The sequence below is a fragment of the Rousettus aegyptiacus genome, unplaced genomic scaffold (genome assembly GCF_014176215.1).
Source record: "Rousettus aegyptiacus isolate mRouAeg1 unplaced genomic scaffold, mRouAeg1.p scaffold_m13_p_4, whole genome shotgun sequence".
NCBI lineage: Eukaryota > Metazoa > Chordata > Mammalia > Chiroptera > Pteropodidae > Rousettus > Rousettus aegyptiacus.
Genome location: NW_023416307.1, coordinates 142,886,469 through 142,903,724, shown reverse-complemented (window position 1 = coordinate 142,903,724; position 17,256 = coordinate 142,886,469). Strand labels below are relative to the sequence as shown.

Genomic DNA, 17,256 nt, shown 5'->3' with positions numbered 1-17,256 from the left:
GAAAAGCATGGTGGATTTTATTATTCCGTGAAATAGATGCAAACGAGCCCTTCAAAGTAAGTGTAGACTAATTGATAACTTGAGTATCATTACGTTAGGAGGTGATTAAAGTGTTTGAAAAAAAAAAAAGTTAAAAAAAAATTCTACTGTGTCCCTTTTGTCTTTATGTAGTCAATTACTGGCAAGAAATATCTTTCCTAAGGTGCAGGTAAATTGGACATACCTGGTATGTGGAGACAGGGGAAGCAGCAATGAATGGCGTGATAGATGTCTGTGGAATCATGCGGTTGGTTGCAATACTGTACGGTGAAGAATAAAATCTGCAAACAGAAAACAAACAAACAAAAAAAGGAGATTCATAAAGCTGCCGCATGCCTGATTGCTAATCAAATGCTACCAAGCACTTCTGGGGAAGACAGAGTTCCACCCTCACGTTTTTCCACCAACTTTTAACAGAAGCATCTAGGAGATTTATAGTATTTGATTCCACTAAGAGAAATAAATCATTCTGAACAAAAATGGCAATGTTGAGTCATTCTATAATATTGGTTGTACAAAATCTCTCTTATGCCAGGGGAGTATAATAGAATGTTTAACCAAAGGGGGAAAGAAGCCACGGGCATTGTTTTTTGTTTTGTTTTGTTTTGTTTTAAGCTACTGCCATACTAAAGCTCTTTGAAAGAAAGGCAAAATGATAGTACCAACCTTTATAAAGATGGTTGATATTACACATATACAAATGGCATCTATCTTTTCATTCAGGAAATAGAATCAGCTCCAAAGAGTTCTGGAGAACCTGTACCAGGCATGACTCCATACCCTCAGGCAGAAACTAAGCTAAATACTTTCTCTATGAAAAGAGAAGAAAGCACACAACTTGTGTCTAGATGGGGATAGAAATATTTGGGGGATTCAGTCATGGCATTGACAGAGATTCTATAGTTATGTGTAGTTAAGTACTCCTGTAGACTCTGTGAAAAGCATTGAGTTTTCTAGTCATCCAGGGCCCTTCGCTGAACAATTGTAGAATGATACGGAACAAAATCAGGGCTTCACAAATCAGAAGAGGATGATCCTACTATAGTTCTATTAAGTGGCAGCTTCCAGGTTCTGAAATCGATGACACACCCATCTTCACTTTGAGTCCACAAGTTACCTAATGCTCAAATTCTTCAGTCTAATTTTAAATTATGCTTCTTCTTTCATATCTCACTGGTAAGTAAAAGGCTAGAGTGGCCAGCTACAGAACAAACAAAATAAGATTGCCTGCAATGAAGTATTTCACTGATGTGAGGATAGATTGGAAAAATGTGTATTAGGGATAATGGAATTATTATTTCACTTTGCCATACTATTAGCAAAAGTCAACTACTACTTTTTATTATTATTATGTTTTAATAGTATGACTGATACTGTAGTTTTGGGCACAAAAGCCTCATCACCCCTCAGGTGTCACTGATATCTTGAATAGAGAATCTCATGTGTTACCTTTATAAAGAAGCATTTCACAAGACTCCCATTGAAGATAGGACGGCAGGATTTCAAGGTTGCCAGGATTCAAGGAGGAAATTATTTAAGCTAACATTATATAAAAGTCTCCAAGCAAGTGTTGGGGAACTATAGTCTCAAATTTACTTTATCTAGCTCTCAATAAGGATTATAACATCATATTCTTTTGCTTAAAAAATATGTATATATAGCTGAAAAAATTACTCCATTAAACATTACATTCATACTAGTCATGCCCACCAGACCTCTAAATTTATAGTTGCGCAGTTTGAAAAAAGTTATTGACTCTGCATCTACTAGAACAGTCTTTTTTTTTTTTTTTTTTTTTAAATGACAATACTAGTGCTGGTAAGGATTCAGAGAAAGTGCAACTCCCATTCTTTGCTTGTGGAAATGCAGAATGGTACAGCCATTGTGGAAAACAGGTCGGCACTTTCTTATAAAGTTAAACATACACATAACATATAACCCAGCAATCTTGCTGATAGGTATTAACTAAAGATAAATGAAAATGTCTGTTTACACAAAAAAACGTAATGTAAATGTTTATAGAAAGTTTACTGATATTTGCCAAAGACCGGAAACAAGCCAATTATCTACCAACTGAGTCAATAAACCAACTGTGGTCCAACCATATGATGGAATACTACTCAGCAATAAAAAGAGCTACTAATATATTGAACATGATGACTCTTAAGTGACTTATACTAATAAATCAGACTCAAAAGACTTTATATTTTATAATTCCATTTATATTATAATATTGAAAATGCAAAACTATAAAGACAGAAAATAGATCAGTGGATGCCAAAGTCTGGGGCTGGGGAAAGCGGCCGACTACAATGGCACATGATGGAATTTGGGGAGGTGATTAATTGTCCCTTAAAGTTTCTCTATTTAGCCACTTAAATCATATCTTATGTGTACAATAATCAGCCTCAAACCCTCCAATAGCTTTCATTGCAATGAAAACAAAATTTGAATTCCTGGTATTGGCCAGCATAATCAGGCTACTAACTTCTCTAATATTTTCTCTGACTTCTCTCCCCTTAGCCAGTTAGGATCCAACCATACAGATCTTCTTTTGGCACATGATTCCATCATTCTCACTTCCATCTTAGGTCGCTGAGCTCACAATTCTATTTAGAATGTTCATTCCCCTAACTCTCTCTGAGGCCACCTCTTGCTCCTTATTAGCTGTTGTCAACTTCCACTCCTTCAGGGAGGTCTATAGCTAAAGTAGGAACCGCCATTTCTGTCCCAATTGTTCTCTATTTCTTTCTTCTAATTTATATTTTTTTCATTTTTCTTATCACTATCTGAAGTAGTAATTTAAAAATATATTGATGTATTTTACAGATTGAATGTTAGTGCCCCTCTAAAATTCCTATGTTGACATCCCAACTCCCAGTGTGTCTGTATTGGAGATAAAGTCTTTAATAGAGCAATTAAGGTTAAATGAGCTCATGTGGTTGGGGCCTTGATCTGATAGGATTAGTGTCCTTAGAAGAATATACAGGAGATATACAAATTAAAACCACAATGAGATATCACATCACACTTGCTAGATTGGCTATCATTAATAAATCAAAAATAACAAATGTTGGAGAGAATATGGAGAAAAGGGGACCCTGGTACACTGTTGATGGAATTGTAAATCCGTACAGCCACTCTGGAAACTAGTTTGGAGGTTCCTCAAAAAATTAAAAATAGGACTATTTTTTGACCCAACAATTGTACTACTGGGTAATTATCCAAAGGAAACCAAAGTTCATAAATATCTATGCACCCTTATGTTCACAACAGTGCTAGTCACAATAGCCAAGATATGGAAGCAACCTAAGTGGCCATCAATCGATGATTGGATAAAGAAGTTATGGTACATATACGCAATGGAATATTACTCAGTCATTAAAAAAAATAAAATCTTGCCATTTGCAAGGATGGATCTAGAGGGTCTTATGCTGAGTGAAATAAGTCAGACAGAAGAAGATGAATACCATCTGATTTCAATTATATGTGGAATCTAAGAAACAAAAAGAAAGGAACAAACTAAATGAAAACAGACTCACAGATACAGAGAACAAACTGATTGCCAGAGGGGAGATGGGCTGGGGACCTGAGTGAAAAAGATGAAAGGATGAAGAAGTACAAATTAGTAGTTACAAAACAGTCATGGGGATTTAGAATATAGCATGGGGTATAAAGTCAATATTATTATAATGGCTTTGAGTAGTGCCAGATGGTGGTGCTAGAGTAATTGAGGGGAAGGATTACTTCATGGATTGTATAACTGTCTAACTTTTTAACATTTAAAATAAACAAACAAACAAACAAACAAACAAATAAATAAATAAAACAAAAAAAGACAAAAGAAAAAAAAATCATAGAGCTGTTTCAGTCTCCTTCAAATAAGGAACTATTTAACTGCTGAACTTGTAACACACTAAATAGAACTAGAGTGGTAGCTCAAAAGAATTAAAGTTTTTTCTTACTTCAAAGGTCATTAAGAGAAGAGTTTCCACAAATGTGCTCCCATTTTACTTCTAGTTTAAACTTGTCTTATACTGTTTGTTCGAATTAATAGAGATTCCTAAATATAAAAGAAAAAAGAAATACACGAGAGAGCTTGCTGTCTTTCTTTCCACACATATACATGGAGGAGAGGGTATGTAAGGACATAATGAGAAGGCAGCTGTCTACAAGCCAGGAATAGAGTCCTCATCAGAAACCAAATCAGCTCAACCTTGATCTTGGTTCTGGCCTCCAGAACTGTGAAAAAATAAATTTCTGTTGTTTAAAGCCACCCAATCAATGCTATTTTGTTATGGCAGTCAATCTGACTAATACAATATATTTATTGACTCTTTTTCCCTTTAGACCATCAGTTTCAAGAATGTTGAGGACACATTGGCTTTGTTGCCTAGAACAGAGCCTGAGACATAGTAGATACTTAGTAACTATAGGTTGAATGAATGAGTGAATAAATGCAGAGCAGCTTAGGGAAATAAGCAGTGATTACAGTACAGAATGGCCAATGTCGAGGTGTTGGGAACATAGAAGTTGCATCTCTGACCAGTAGGAATCTAAGGAGAGAGAACCCAGAGAACGTGGGCCAACATTACATATTTGTAAATGCTCAGTGGAAGCTTAACTAAAACGTGCTTTCTAAGCATGCAAAGGTATAAGTAACTAGGGAACACAGTCCTTTTCTACAAAAATCGTGGTTTGTATTTAAAAATCCCGTTGGGTTTTATCTTCGACAAATCTTACTTATGAGGCAGTAAGCAGAAAGTCTTATTTGGGGCTCATAACGATGTGCTAGGCCCTCTTGACCACTCCACAAATGGTCCTTCTCATCCACTGTGCAGGGGTTAACTTCTGTTAGAAACCCAGTTTCAGTCTCTTATACCAACGGAGCACATCGTGTATTACATTTTAGTGCAGCTGCTTTATTTTGTAAAATGTATCAATTAGAGTATTATAAATGAAAGTGATAAAGATTGGATTGATGGGCAGAGTTTATAGAAAATTCTATGGGTAAACAGAGAGCAGAAACATAAAGAAACAAGCCAAGGAAACTGACACCAACAAACAATGGGAGTGCTTGGAGGTAAATTTAATGCATTTTTGTTCTACCTGCTCTAATCCTAGCCATCAAACAAGAATGGTATTTCATACTTCCCAGCAATTCCAATACTGCCACTCAAGTCAGAGAGTCATTTTGAATGGAAAATAGGCTGGGAAGAGTGGGCTCAGCACACTGTCTGGCATTCTGAAATCAGCTCTTCTCAAGTCCAAACATAAACCAGATAAATTTACAAGAAACCCTTGCTTAAGCCATGACAAGAGAGGCTGCTAATGCATCTAAGGCTTAGAGGTACAGCATCTAAAGAAATTACACAGGACCAGACTCCAAAAAGAGAACTGTGGAATGAGTTTCTCAATCTCTTTACTTTTTCTTAGTCCCTGCCATGTGTCTGTCATGGTTTAAAATAACTTTCACCTGATCATCACATTAAAAAAAAAATCCAAATAAATCCTTTAAGCATAGGTGTTGTGTTATCGAGGAACAGTAAAGAAAATTGACAGAATGTGTTAGATATAATAACAAAACTAAGATAATTCTGAATCTGTGACTTTATGTTTTCATATCTGGTAATATACACATTATCGCTTTGCAAACGTTAGTATAGGAAATTAGAATGAATTCTTTAACTCTTTTCCTGAGGATAGTTTTCTCTCTTAAGAGATATTTCTTTGCCAAATTCATATAACATTACGTGTATTACAACTGTTCCTTTTATACTTTGCCCAGTGGTTCTAAATTAGAAGTGATTTTGCTCTTCAGGGGACATCAATAGGATCTAGAGACATTTTAGGTTATCACAACCAGGTACAGGTGCTGCTACCATCATGTAATAAGTAAAGGTCTATGAGGCTGCTAAACATTCTACAATGCACAGGGCAGTCCCCACACTAAAACTCATCTGATCCAATATGTCAATAGTGTTGAGAATGAGAATATGAATTAGTTACGCCTGGAGAGGTTTCACATGAACAAAATACTAAATGCCAAATAAGTTGAGTATGGTGTATCTATAGACTCTAAGGTGGTCTTTCAGAAACTTAATATTTTTTTTTAAATACAGAGAGTTTCTTTCTCTGGCATTTAAAGCAGTGGCCTCCAGAAGTCCAGAAAATGCAAGTCTAGGTCACCAATAGGACATTATTTTGCCTGCAGAAAAGTCATGTTCAAGGGATTTGGCAGTCAGTAGTAATATGGTGAAATCCCTTTCACTGACAATAAAAATAACATAAATACATCAATAACCCCAGGGTCGATTTTTTTTTTTTTTTTTGCTGTAGAAAACCACACGAAATCCTATTTGTACACTGAAGTAAACAGCACTGGCTTGTCTTTCTGGTCCACAGGCAATATTCTTAGAACCATGAATGCTATCCTCAGGGTAACACTACAGCATAAGATTAATAAGGTACTGGTCATTTTTATTGTAATACCAATGCATCCTTCATATTAGATCCCCTTGCTATTGTACTAAGATAAGGTTTCTGTATCATTTCATATGAAATGCCCATATAAAACTTATGGCAAACCAGTGCATAGAAAACCTTCTTTTTTTCATATCTTGCCCAAGAATATATTCTATTCAAATAAAACAATCCAAGAGGCTTTCACACAGCAGCCCTTAGTAAAAAGGCAAAGGAAAGATGCGCTTTTGAATATAGGGATGAATTATTTCCCACCACCCACTCTGATTTGAAAGTGATGGAATTTCATACTAGACCGCTGAAAAAGCACTAGACCGATAGTAATAACAAATTATTGAGTTACGCCAGATAGCTTTGAAAGGAGAATGAACATTTTTATTCTCACAAGGTCACTTATAGTAAAAAGCACTATGGTTTTTTTGCTTTTCTATTGTAATCCAAGACACTTCTTCACTGTAGCCCAAGCGTTAAATGGAAGTGACACTGAACTATTTTTTTTTTAAGGTGATATTTTGGATAGATTCAAGCAGATGACAAGACTGACATTTTCTATTGCCTTAATGCAAACATCATGGTCCACATACAAATGTCTGTCCTTCATTAGCTAAAAATCAAGTTAAACTCAGGAGTATTTATTTCAGTTTCATGTTGCTGTACTCATCTGTTGGTTCTGGAATTCGGAACATTTAACTCTGCAAACGGTTTGTGTAGCTACTAGCTACAACCCAGCCTTGTATTTGCTTATTCAGAAAACCCTATGGCTTAGTACACAGCTATAGGATATCACAGAATCAAACATGTGCTTTAGCTATGACATGGGACATCTCCAAGAGAAAAAATAGTGCCAGTATTTCATCAGGAAGCTTTCTCGTCCCTCATTAGAATGCACTTGTCTCCATTCTATGGTTCTATGGCCTTAATTTTTTTTTCCTTTTGAAAAGAATACAAAAACATAAATAAGCTCTTATCACTCCTATTTTCCAGAAATCTGTGGGCTTTCCCCAGAGAACCGCTCTCACCATTTCTTGTGTAATCTTTCAGACATATTTTATATATATATATAAAAGTTAATCTGTACATAAATCTCATAGTACTTCGTGCTTCTATTGTGATACTATTTGCATTGTATCTTGTAGTAGAATGATATACATGCCCATTGTCCCTATATGATGTGAAAATGTTATTTTTCAAATATGTATCACCAAAATGAGTTTAAACAATGCAATAGATAGCTTTCGAAAGAAAAAAAAAAGTTTGTTGAATTGAACTGAGTCAGCATGAAGAAATCTTTAGTATTTACTGGATTAGAATGAATTGCAACTATATTTTTGGATACAGTTATTCTATGTAAAATGGGACTAGTTTCTTCCCTAGAGTAACAAATATTTTTCTCTCTGTTAGGTTACTGCTCCTGGAGGTAGGTTTGATTACTTGATCTAATATAGCAATATGAAAAAGGAATAAAATTCTTTATTCTGGGCATTCATGCTAGATTCCTTAATATGCTAAGTTAATCTAAATCAGCTTCTACACCTCTAAGAAGCATGTGCTAATGTTAACTCAAGAGGCAGTACATTGAGAAAATTTTTGTGGTGATTTTGACGTCTTACATTTATAGAAATGATTATTTTTTTTAGTTCTCTTTTATTCAAATTTTACCATAGAAGATAATAAAACAAAGGCGAACAAAATATTTTTAAAATCATGTATATAAAGTATTAATCAAATGAGTAAGATTAATTGGCTACAATCTTCCTATATTTTTTGATTTCATTGTGTAACATTTTTATATTCTTGTTACCAATGATACAATGAATAATCTAAGGCTTCCGAAAGTCTATTCTTAACCCAGGACATGAGAAATTCATGAGCAGTTTGCCTGCATTGGGTGAAACCAGAGGATGCATTTAGAGAGAATCAGATTAAGGTGTTACTTGGGGACAGCATGGGTTGATGTCGAGGTTTCCTGAATGCCAACTTGCTACAGCCACACAGATGCCATCAGTTACATTTCTTATTTCTGACTTGGCATTCACAATACTTGGTTAAATAGTCCATAAAGATGAATGAGACATGGAAGCTGCCTTTGTTGAATTAGTTAATAATCCAGCAGGAAAATAAATATGAGTGTCAATAGCAGCATGATGAAAAGCCTCAAATGTATCATGGAAACATCAAATATAGTGTAACGATAGCATCAATATTTATACTGATGATCACATTATAGCATACAGTGTTCCTTTAATCCTTACCAAGTCTTATGAAGAGGTATTATTACTATTATCTCCATTTCACAGAGAGGAAGACAAACAACTTGCCCATGACTGATAAATGACAGAATCTGGATGCATATCTAGGCAGGCTGGTTCTGGAGTCTGCACTCTTAACCACTGCTTATACTGTTTCTCTTATGACTTCCTGTGTAACTGGCTGTGCCTGGTATGATGTGTTTGGTGTTCTTTAAATGAGAGCTGCATGAAATAAACAGAGAAAGAAGAAAGAAAGAAAGAAAGAAAGAAAGAAAGAAAGAAAGAAAGAAAGAAAGAAAGAAAGAAAGAAAGAAAGAAAGAGAAAGAGAGAGAGAGAGAGAAAGAAAGAAAGAAAGAAAGTAAGAACGAAAGAAAAAACAATAAGAATGAAATAAGTATAGATTGAGGGAATTAAGTAAAAGTAAAACTCATTAACAGATAGGTACGCAAGATGGAGGGGGGGTGGAGAGAAGGAGATGAGGAAGGAGAGAGACAGAGAGAAAGACAGAGAGACAGAGCAAGAGAAAAGTATCACCATGCCTGGTCTATGGCCATGCCACCCTAGACTAGCCCAATCTTGTCTGATCTCGGAAGCTAAGCAGGGTCAGGCCTGGTTAGTGCTTGGATGGGGGAAGACCAGGGGCTGGCTGTAGGCATAAAAAATAATAAAAAAAAATAGATTGTAAGATGACAAGGTCTTTGCAATCTGCGAGGTCAACCAAGTGTTGCCTTCCCTAAAAAAATAAAAATAAAAAATAAAAAAAATCACCATGCCTGAACTCCAGGCAGAGAGAATTCCATGAGCAACAAGACACATAGGAGTAAAGCAGCATGAATATTCTGAGAATCAAAGAGGTCCCCTTCAGTTGCAGAAACTGAATTATGTAATTCTGTTTTAGTGCCATTCTTGGAATTTGAGATTTGTTCTGTAGTTAGTAAAGTCCACTGAATATTTAAACCAGGCAAGTAGATAAATCCTGTGATTACATTTTGCTTGAAAAAAAAAATTACTCAAAAACCAATGTGAAAATGGTTTGGAAGAGTGTTATTTTAGAGGCGGGTAAAACTTGGTACAGGTAGAGAATGATGAATGAATGAATTCAAAAAGTAGCAGGGAGAAAGGCTGAATAAAAGATATAGTTTAAATGTATACTGAATAAGTCTTATTGACCAATTTGATCATGAAGAATGTTGGAGAAGAGAAGGTTCACAGAACTGTAGTTTCAAGTCTAAATGATTTTAGAGTGAATTTAGAAAAAAAAAAGGAACACATATTTTGATATTTGTTTCTCATTTGCACTAGTTTGGTTTGTATTATGAAGAGTTAATAAGGATAATGACATGTTTGGGACATACAAAGATATCCAGTACCTAATAAGCAGTTAGAAACACAGGTTATAATGCTCTGCATCTACTTATGAACTTGAGGGACAGTCTTCAGTTCCTAAGAGGAGTGGAGGAGATCAACCTGAGAAAAGACGGTGAAAAAGACTAAGCTTTGAGAGAGATTAGCAAAGTGTGCAGAAGACATGGAATAATAATTTGAATGCTCAGTAAGAGTGGGGAGCAAAGAAGACCAGCAAAAAATGGAGTTACGGGATTGAAGAGAAAACATTTTCAAGAATGTATAAATGTTAAAAGAAAAAAAAGTTAAATGAGGCAAGATTTCAATTAGAATAAGGACTAAAAAAGTTATGGTTACAGATGGCCAATTTGAAGATCATTGGAGACATAAGGAAGGAAAATTCCAGTAACATTTGAGACCAAAGCTCATGCTTTAAATAGGATTAATTCAAGATAATGTAGGAGGACAGTACGCATAGGAGACTAAAGCTGTTTACCTGTGAAGAGAAAGCCAAAACAGTGTGGTCACTAGAAGCAATCTCATTAGCAGGGAAGGACTCTTTTCCTCCTTCCCTGCTTGTAGGTAGGAGAGTCTTGAAGATATCCACAGGCTAGAAGGAATATTCAAAGTTCCTTTCAGACACAGGAAGATATTGAAGAGAAGGACCGATTGATGGAATAAAGTTATGTATCAGATTGGAGTAGATAAAATAAAGAAAATCGGTATCCTTAACATCTTGTTCCCTGAGGGAAATATTGTTGTAAATATCTAAGTTGGTCGTGGAAGAAGGTGAACCTTTTTTCCAACTGTTGAAATAGTTCAAAGAATACAATATTACTCTCTTAATATAAAACATGGATAAAGAGGTGTCACATAGTGTGTGACTGCAGGTGAACAGATGTATTGCAGTCAACATCAATATGGTACAGAGGTGACAACCTGAGATGTGGAGACCTGCAGGGGAAGGACAACATGTTCACTGTGTCCCAGGTAGTCCTTACTTCCTCAAACATGGTGCCCCTCAAAGTTCACCTATGACTACTTGATTGGGAGCCGAAACTCCAGTTTTTTTCTCTTTAGTTTTTTAATAAACTAGATTATTTCCAGAGAGAATATGCAGCTCTTAACGTCACAGAGGCCTTATGAGGATGGGTGACGTGGGAGAGACTATGAAGTCAGAGTCACTAACAGGAAGAAAAACAAAAGTATAATAGTGAGAAATGTTTCCTTTAAAGTTTCTGCTAAAAAATTTAAAACAAAAGACAGATTTGAACATTTTTCTTCGGTACTGATTTCAGAGGTCAAAGGTATCTTAGCAATTAAAATATAGAAAATAGAATAGACTTACCCATTCTGTATGGCAGCTGTGGGGTCATAGGTCAGAGCCATGCCAGCCTGTATATAAGAGGGAGAGGAGAAAACAGATCTTAACATTTATATTGTGGTTCCTAAAACATTCAGTTCACACAAGGATGCTTATCTTTACTTTCCATAATCTGTTTATTTTCTCCTATATATTTCTCTACCCTTACTTCCAAGACTAGCATTTTCACTACCCGCACGCCAGGATCAACCAGTGAGTTAGGGAGTTTATATTATATATCCAGAAAAACCAAGGAACAATGCAGCTGGGAAGATTTCCATTCCTCCTTCATAAACCATCTGCCGTCTAATCTGGTATCCTTATAATTTCTCACTATTGTCAAGTCTCACTATTGTACATCTCACGGCATTAAAAAAAAGGTGAGAATGAATCTTAAAGTCAGGATAAAATAAAAATGACTTAAAATGCATTCAACCTTTTAGAAGAAAATGTTAAGAAATATTTATTTTAAAATAGATTGTATGCCTTAGGGGTATGTAGGTAGAGCCGCGGAGTGCTTGTTCAATGTAACGCTAGTATCTGTCTTACTAAGAGTTATCCAAACGGAAGGTCATTTACACAGGATGGACATTCTAGGCCGTGTGGCTAATAAGGAAGTAGTTTTATTCGGTTTCTAAGAATAAGGACAACTCTGAAAAATTATAATTCTGTAACTGGCAGTAGTTCAAGAAAAGCATATAAACTTCACGATTGCTGATTTCCAATCTATCACCTCCCTTCATACACTACATCACATTTCATCCTCACAACAGCCCTGTGAAGCAGGCAGGGGAAAGTGTTTCTCTGTTTTATAGATGAAGACACTGAAGCTTGGGGGAGGTCAAGTGACTCGCTCAAGGTCACATATTTGGAGGCAGAACCAGATTCCAAACTAAGTCTTCAGATGTAGGCTCCCTTCCACAGCTCTGCTGTAACACTGACTTGGGAACTGAATGAGGTCTGAGGATTATCACTATGTGGGGGAACTTCCTTTGTGGTTGTATGGACAAACTATCCTTTATTTTTCAGGATTGTCAACCTGGTTATCACTTGTGAGCAGAAAGAGAATGTAGAGTGAAATTTAAAACTGACTAGGTTATCTTTAGGATGGATTTTCTTTTTTTTTTTCTGTTTTGAAATTTAAAAATGAATTAGACTGATGTTAATTTTCTGGCTTTGTCAGTGCAGTATAATTATGTAAGATGTAATCATGGGGAGAAAGGGGATGAGGGGTATACAAAGCCTCCCTTTTCATTTCTTTTGTAATTGTCTGTGAATCTATAAGTATTTCAAAACTACAAGTAAGGTAAAAAAGGGAACTAGTTTTGAAGACTTGTGTAGAGGATAAGAAAAACCATTAAACTTAAAAAAAAAAGGAAAAAGGCTTTCGTGTTTGAGTTTTTTCCAATGTCGTTGAGGTGTTTTTCCTGTTAGGCTTATTGAATTCCTAGATTTAATACATAAAAATTCTCAAGCTTCCTAGTATAAAGCCTGAAATCCAGAATGGCCTGCTATATTAAAGCTTAGATTACATAAATTATTTTCCTTACATTAGAATTTTTAAATTTTTATTATGATTGGTACGAGGAACAAAAGAGTAGAGTCAAATACAAATGGGATTAGCACACAGGGAGTGCACATAAATTGAAACAGAATTTGCAAACAAAGTTGAGTGACTACCAGAAGTTAATAGAAGTGTACTGAGAACACGTTTAATAATAACTGCATTTTACTCAGCTTAAGAAATATACAACTAATAATATATTATCAGTTGATAATATGACAAGCTGGGGGACTGAGGAATGAGGTAAGAAAAAAAGAGCAGAAATGAGGAACGATTATTGGTTTTGGGGGAGAGGCAAAGGTAGCAGTGCAAAACACATAGAGAACCAAAGTCTAAATTCTTGCCATGTAACTAGTGGGATGATGGCCCCAAACTGAGCACTCCCCAGAATGGAGATGTCCAGGGTAAGCTGAAACTCCATGGTCCTGGGTGCTGGAGTGGACAGTTGTAAAAGCAGTCCATTTGGGATGACATTTCCCTCTTAGAAACTAAGAGGAAAATCTATCACCTCTCTCCCCTAACTCATCCAAGATGCCACACCAGGGCAGAATGACAAAAATGGGCTTTATGCTCAATAGAGATAGTCAGTTCATGAGAGCTTTAGGATGGTAATCACATCTTTAGCCTTCTAAACACCCCTAATTGTTAAAATCCTGGGTGACTTACAGGAAGCCTTTCCTAGCTAACCCCACATTTACTTCTTTTTCTTATTTACTTATTTCCCAATAGAGCTCAATGACCATTGCTATAAATTTTCTTGAACATGTTTATTTGTTATAGCCACTTCAGGTTAACCAATTATAGTTAACCAATCAGTTCTAGCTAGGAATAATACTATCATTACCAATCAACTTTATCTCTCTGTTGAATACATATTTGAAAGTCAGAAAGCCTAAGTCGGTCTTTTCCTCCATCTTAAAACTCCACCCATCTTTCAGAAGATGGAAAAGAACTGAAAAGTGGCAATATGGTTTAGTGGAAAGAATATATGTTTTGGACCTGGGTTCAAGTCTTAACTCTGTTACTTTCTATCAGAGTGGTCTTAGGCAATTATTTAACTTATTTGAGCCTCAGATTTCTCAACTCTTAAGTGGTATAGTAATACCTACCTCATTGTATTGTTGTGAAATTTAAATGAGATTACGTTTGTAAAACGCCCAGCACAGTGCCTGGAGACAAGACACATACATAAATATTATAATACAAAGCAAAATGTGGTAAGCGCCATATGAGCAGTATGGATGAGGTGTAGAGGAGAGAGGCTGGAGGTGGTTAGGGAAGGTACTTGAGAGAGGTATGGCTGAGTGGAGCCTTGAAAGATGATTAGGATTTCCATGGATGGAGATGACAGGTGAAGGCCTGCTCAGGCAAAAGGAACAGCATGGAAGAAGGTGTGTAAATAACAAGGGCAAGGCAGGTGATCTATCTACAGTAGAACATTGGAGGGAAACAGTGGGAAATAAGACTCCAAAAGAAAGGAGGGGTCATCTCGATTGCCTGGCTCCTCTTGGGAAGCCACTAAACATTTTTTGAGGAGAAAAATTATACAATCAAAGAGAGATTGGGCAAGAAGAAACAGTATGAAGCCCCTAGAAAACAAGGAATAAATCCAGAGCAATGAGCAACTGGAGTAGGCACTTGGGGACAAGGGGGTAGAGAGAATCTAAGGTGAGATTGTCATTACAATAGGGTAGGGAATGAATACAAGTTTCACCTACTTCACGATTTTGCCTAGGGACAGTCCTGCCTCTGAGTACCTTTGGCAAGAGGAGACAACAAGAGATAGTGTCAAGTCATATGCATTTGGAACATTGTGGGTAACAAAACAAGGCATGGATTCAACAGAAGGTTTTTTGAACTTCACCTATTGGCTCAATATCATAACACAATAACTAACGCCTGACTGTACCTGGTATTCATTTAATGCATAACAGACTGTTGCATTATAATTCTAGTATAGTCTTAATGCAGATTTTTCATTCAATTTCTTTTTGTTTCTTTCCACAAAGGTAAAAAAACAAAATCAAATTTGCTGCTCTTTCTAGCTACCTTTATGCTAAGCTAGAATCATGAAATCATCATTATGTAATTACAAAATTTTATGGCATGTTTACAAACTTCAGAGTCACACAGAAAGTAAAATAACTTGGAACAAAATGAAAATATCACACCACATATGCAAAGAAGTGTTGTTTAATCCTGTCATTCTTTCAAAAAGGGCTTTTTAGATTCACAAATATCTTCCATTTTTCGAGTTCACATTACTTCTGTGCTGGAGACATTTATAATTTATTTAAAACAAAAAGGGCCATTTTTGTCATTTTCTAGCAACAGCTGAATTTTGGGTTGGTATTTCAGCCACAATAAAATATTTCTGGCCCTTCCAGACAGAGTATAGATCATAAGAGCTAAATATTTTAGCAGTAAACTTCATATAGATAGATATACATTACAATTCTTGGCAAATTGAAACATTGATGTTTTAGCCTAACATGTTTTCTTTTTTCAAATTCTGTCCTGACACATGAATCATCATAATTAGATGAGTTACAAATGAGCAATCATAAAGATTTCCAATTTTCTACAATCAGCTTAAAGCAACACTTTAGTAAATATGTAGTAAATACTGTATATTTTAGTAAATATTGTGTACTGAACTTGCATAAGATGAGTTCAGGAAATCAAAGAAGAAAAGAATAATATAGTTTTCTTGTTTCTTTGCAAAAAATTAAAAAAAATATTTACGCTTATAAGTTGGTTATGGTCAATCAATAAATAAAATAAGACTTAAAAATGATGTATATAAAAGGTGCTTGAAAATTGTAATGTGTTATATATGTTTAGGTACTGCTATTTTGGTGACACCTACTTAACACTGTTTATATTTACTAGTATTTTTCTTTAGAAAATATGCCCTTTAGTGAAGAAATCATGATATAATATCGCGTGTACAAAACTCAACAAATAAAATTTTAAAAAATTTCAATCTCTGATTAGAAATAAAACAAAAAATTAATTTCAACAATGTTAAGTGTCAAAATGTTGGGGCATATAATTATAGATGACATTTTTTACTTTCATATTTTTTTCTGATTCTTTTAAGTTGTGTATAATGAGGATTACTTTTATAATAAGGGAAAATTTTATTTAAAAAAGCATGTTATATATTTTATGACTTGTTTAAAATTTTAAATTTGGGAGGAAGAAAAAAAGGCATACCATTTGTAAAAGTTGTATAGACCAGAGGCCTAATTTAGAAGAATTCTTGGAAATGCCAGGAGGCATTTAGCTTTGCTGGGTCAGTGAAATACAGAAGAGCTGGAGTTGGATGGGGTTTTCTACCAGAAGGATCAAGGTAAGAATAGGTAGGAGGTCAAGAATAAAGAATCAAACTTTGGGGTTAATGGTACACTGTTTCTAGTTGTGGAAGCTAATAAGAAGTCATAAATCCACATGATCATACTGGCTGAGAAAATGAGGGTTTCATATGCTCTCTGGACTATGTGCAGCAAGTCCTTCTCCAGAACAGATGAAGGACAAATGAGACAGTAGACAAAGAAATTGCCAAAGTCTACAAAAAGGAGACTGTACAACACGGTCATAAGACAGAAACGTCCTAGGTAACTGCCCTATAAAAGATGCTCACCAACCCGTGAAATGGTTCCCACTGCACTCCCTAACTTTTCATAAATTCTAAATTCAAGGAATAATTTTATCCCAAATTATAGTTGATTAAATTTCATCATTGGACCAGTGAGTATTTTCTTCTTTCAAAACTCATTCCCTTTGGCTTTCTTCTGCCCTTTCAAGAACAATTTCTGCTTTGGTGTCATTTGTTCCTTTGAGATGTCAGCACTTAGGCACAAGGTTTGCTTTTCTCATCTGTCCTTCTGTACAATGACAATATTCACTTTCTGATCCCAACCATCATTTACGTCACGGTAATTCCTGAATCTTGGTCTCAAAGTCAAGTATTTATTCTGAATTCCAGACACTTATTGCCAATTTAGATTAGTAATTTCAATATATGATCAGAGTCTTATTCAAGTTATCATTTTTTGTTGTTGCTAGGATGTTTATTAATACCTTTAAGGAAGAATATTTTCTCCAGCCTTTACTTGCAACATCCTTCCAATCTATCAGCCAACCACTGTGCTGTAAAGATTCCTCTTACGAATGGGCAAATCTGACCACATCATGGTGCTTTCTTTTC

General features: G+C 35.4%; 1 protein-coding gene across 11 annotated transcripts in view; it reads right to left on the bottom strand.

Moving 5' to 3' along the window:
* The window catches only part of RBMS3 (RNA binding motif single stranded interacting protein 3), a 1,178,968-nt gene that overhangs the window by 98,945 nt on the left and 1,062,767 nt on the right, over positions 1–17,256 (bottom strand). For all 11 annotated transcript variants that reach the window (XM_036219807.1, XM_036219806.1, XM_036219804.1 and 8 more), the window contains 2 exons: positions 11,465–11,511; positions 224–320 (listed from right to left, as the gene is read on the bottom strand). In XM_036219807.1, the coding sequence (XP_036075700.1) occupies positions 224–320; positions 11,465–11,511 (144 nt within the window). The remainder of the gene's footprint in view (positions 1–223; positions 321–11,464; positions 11,512–17,256) is intronic.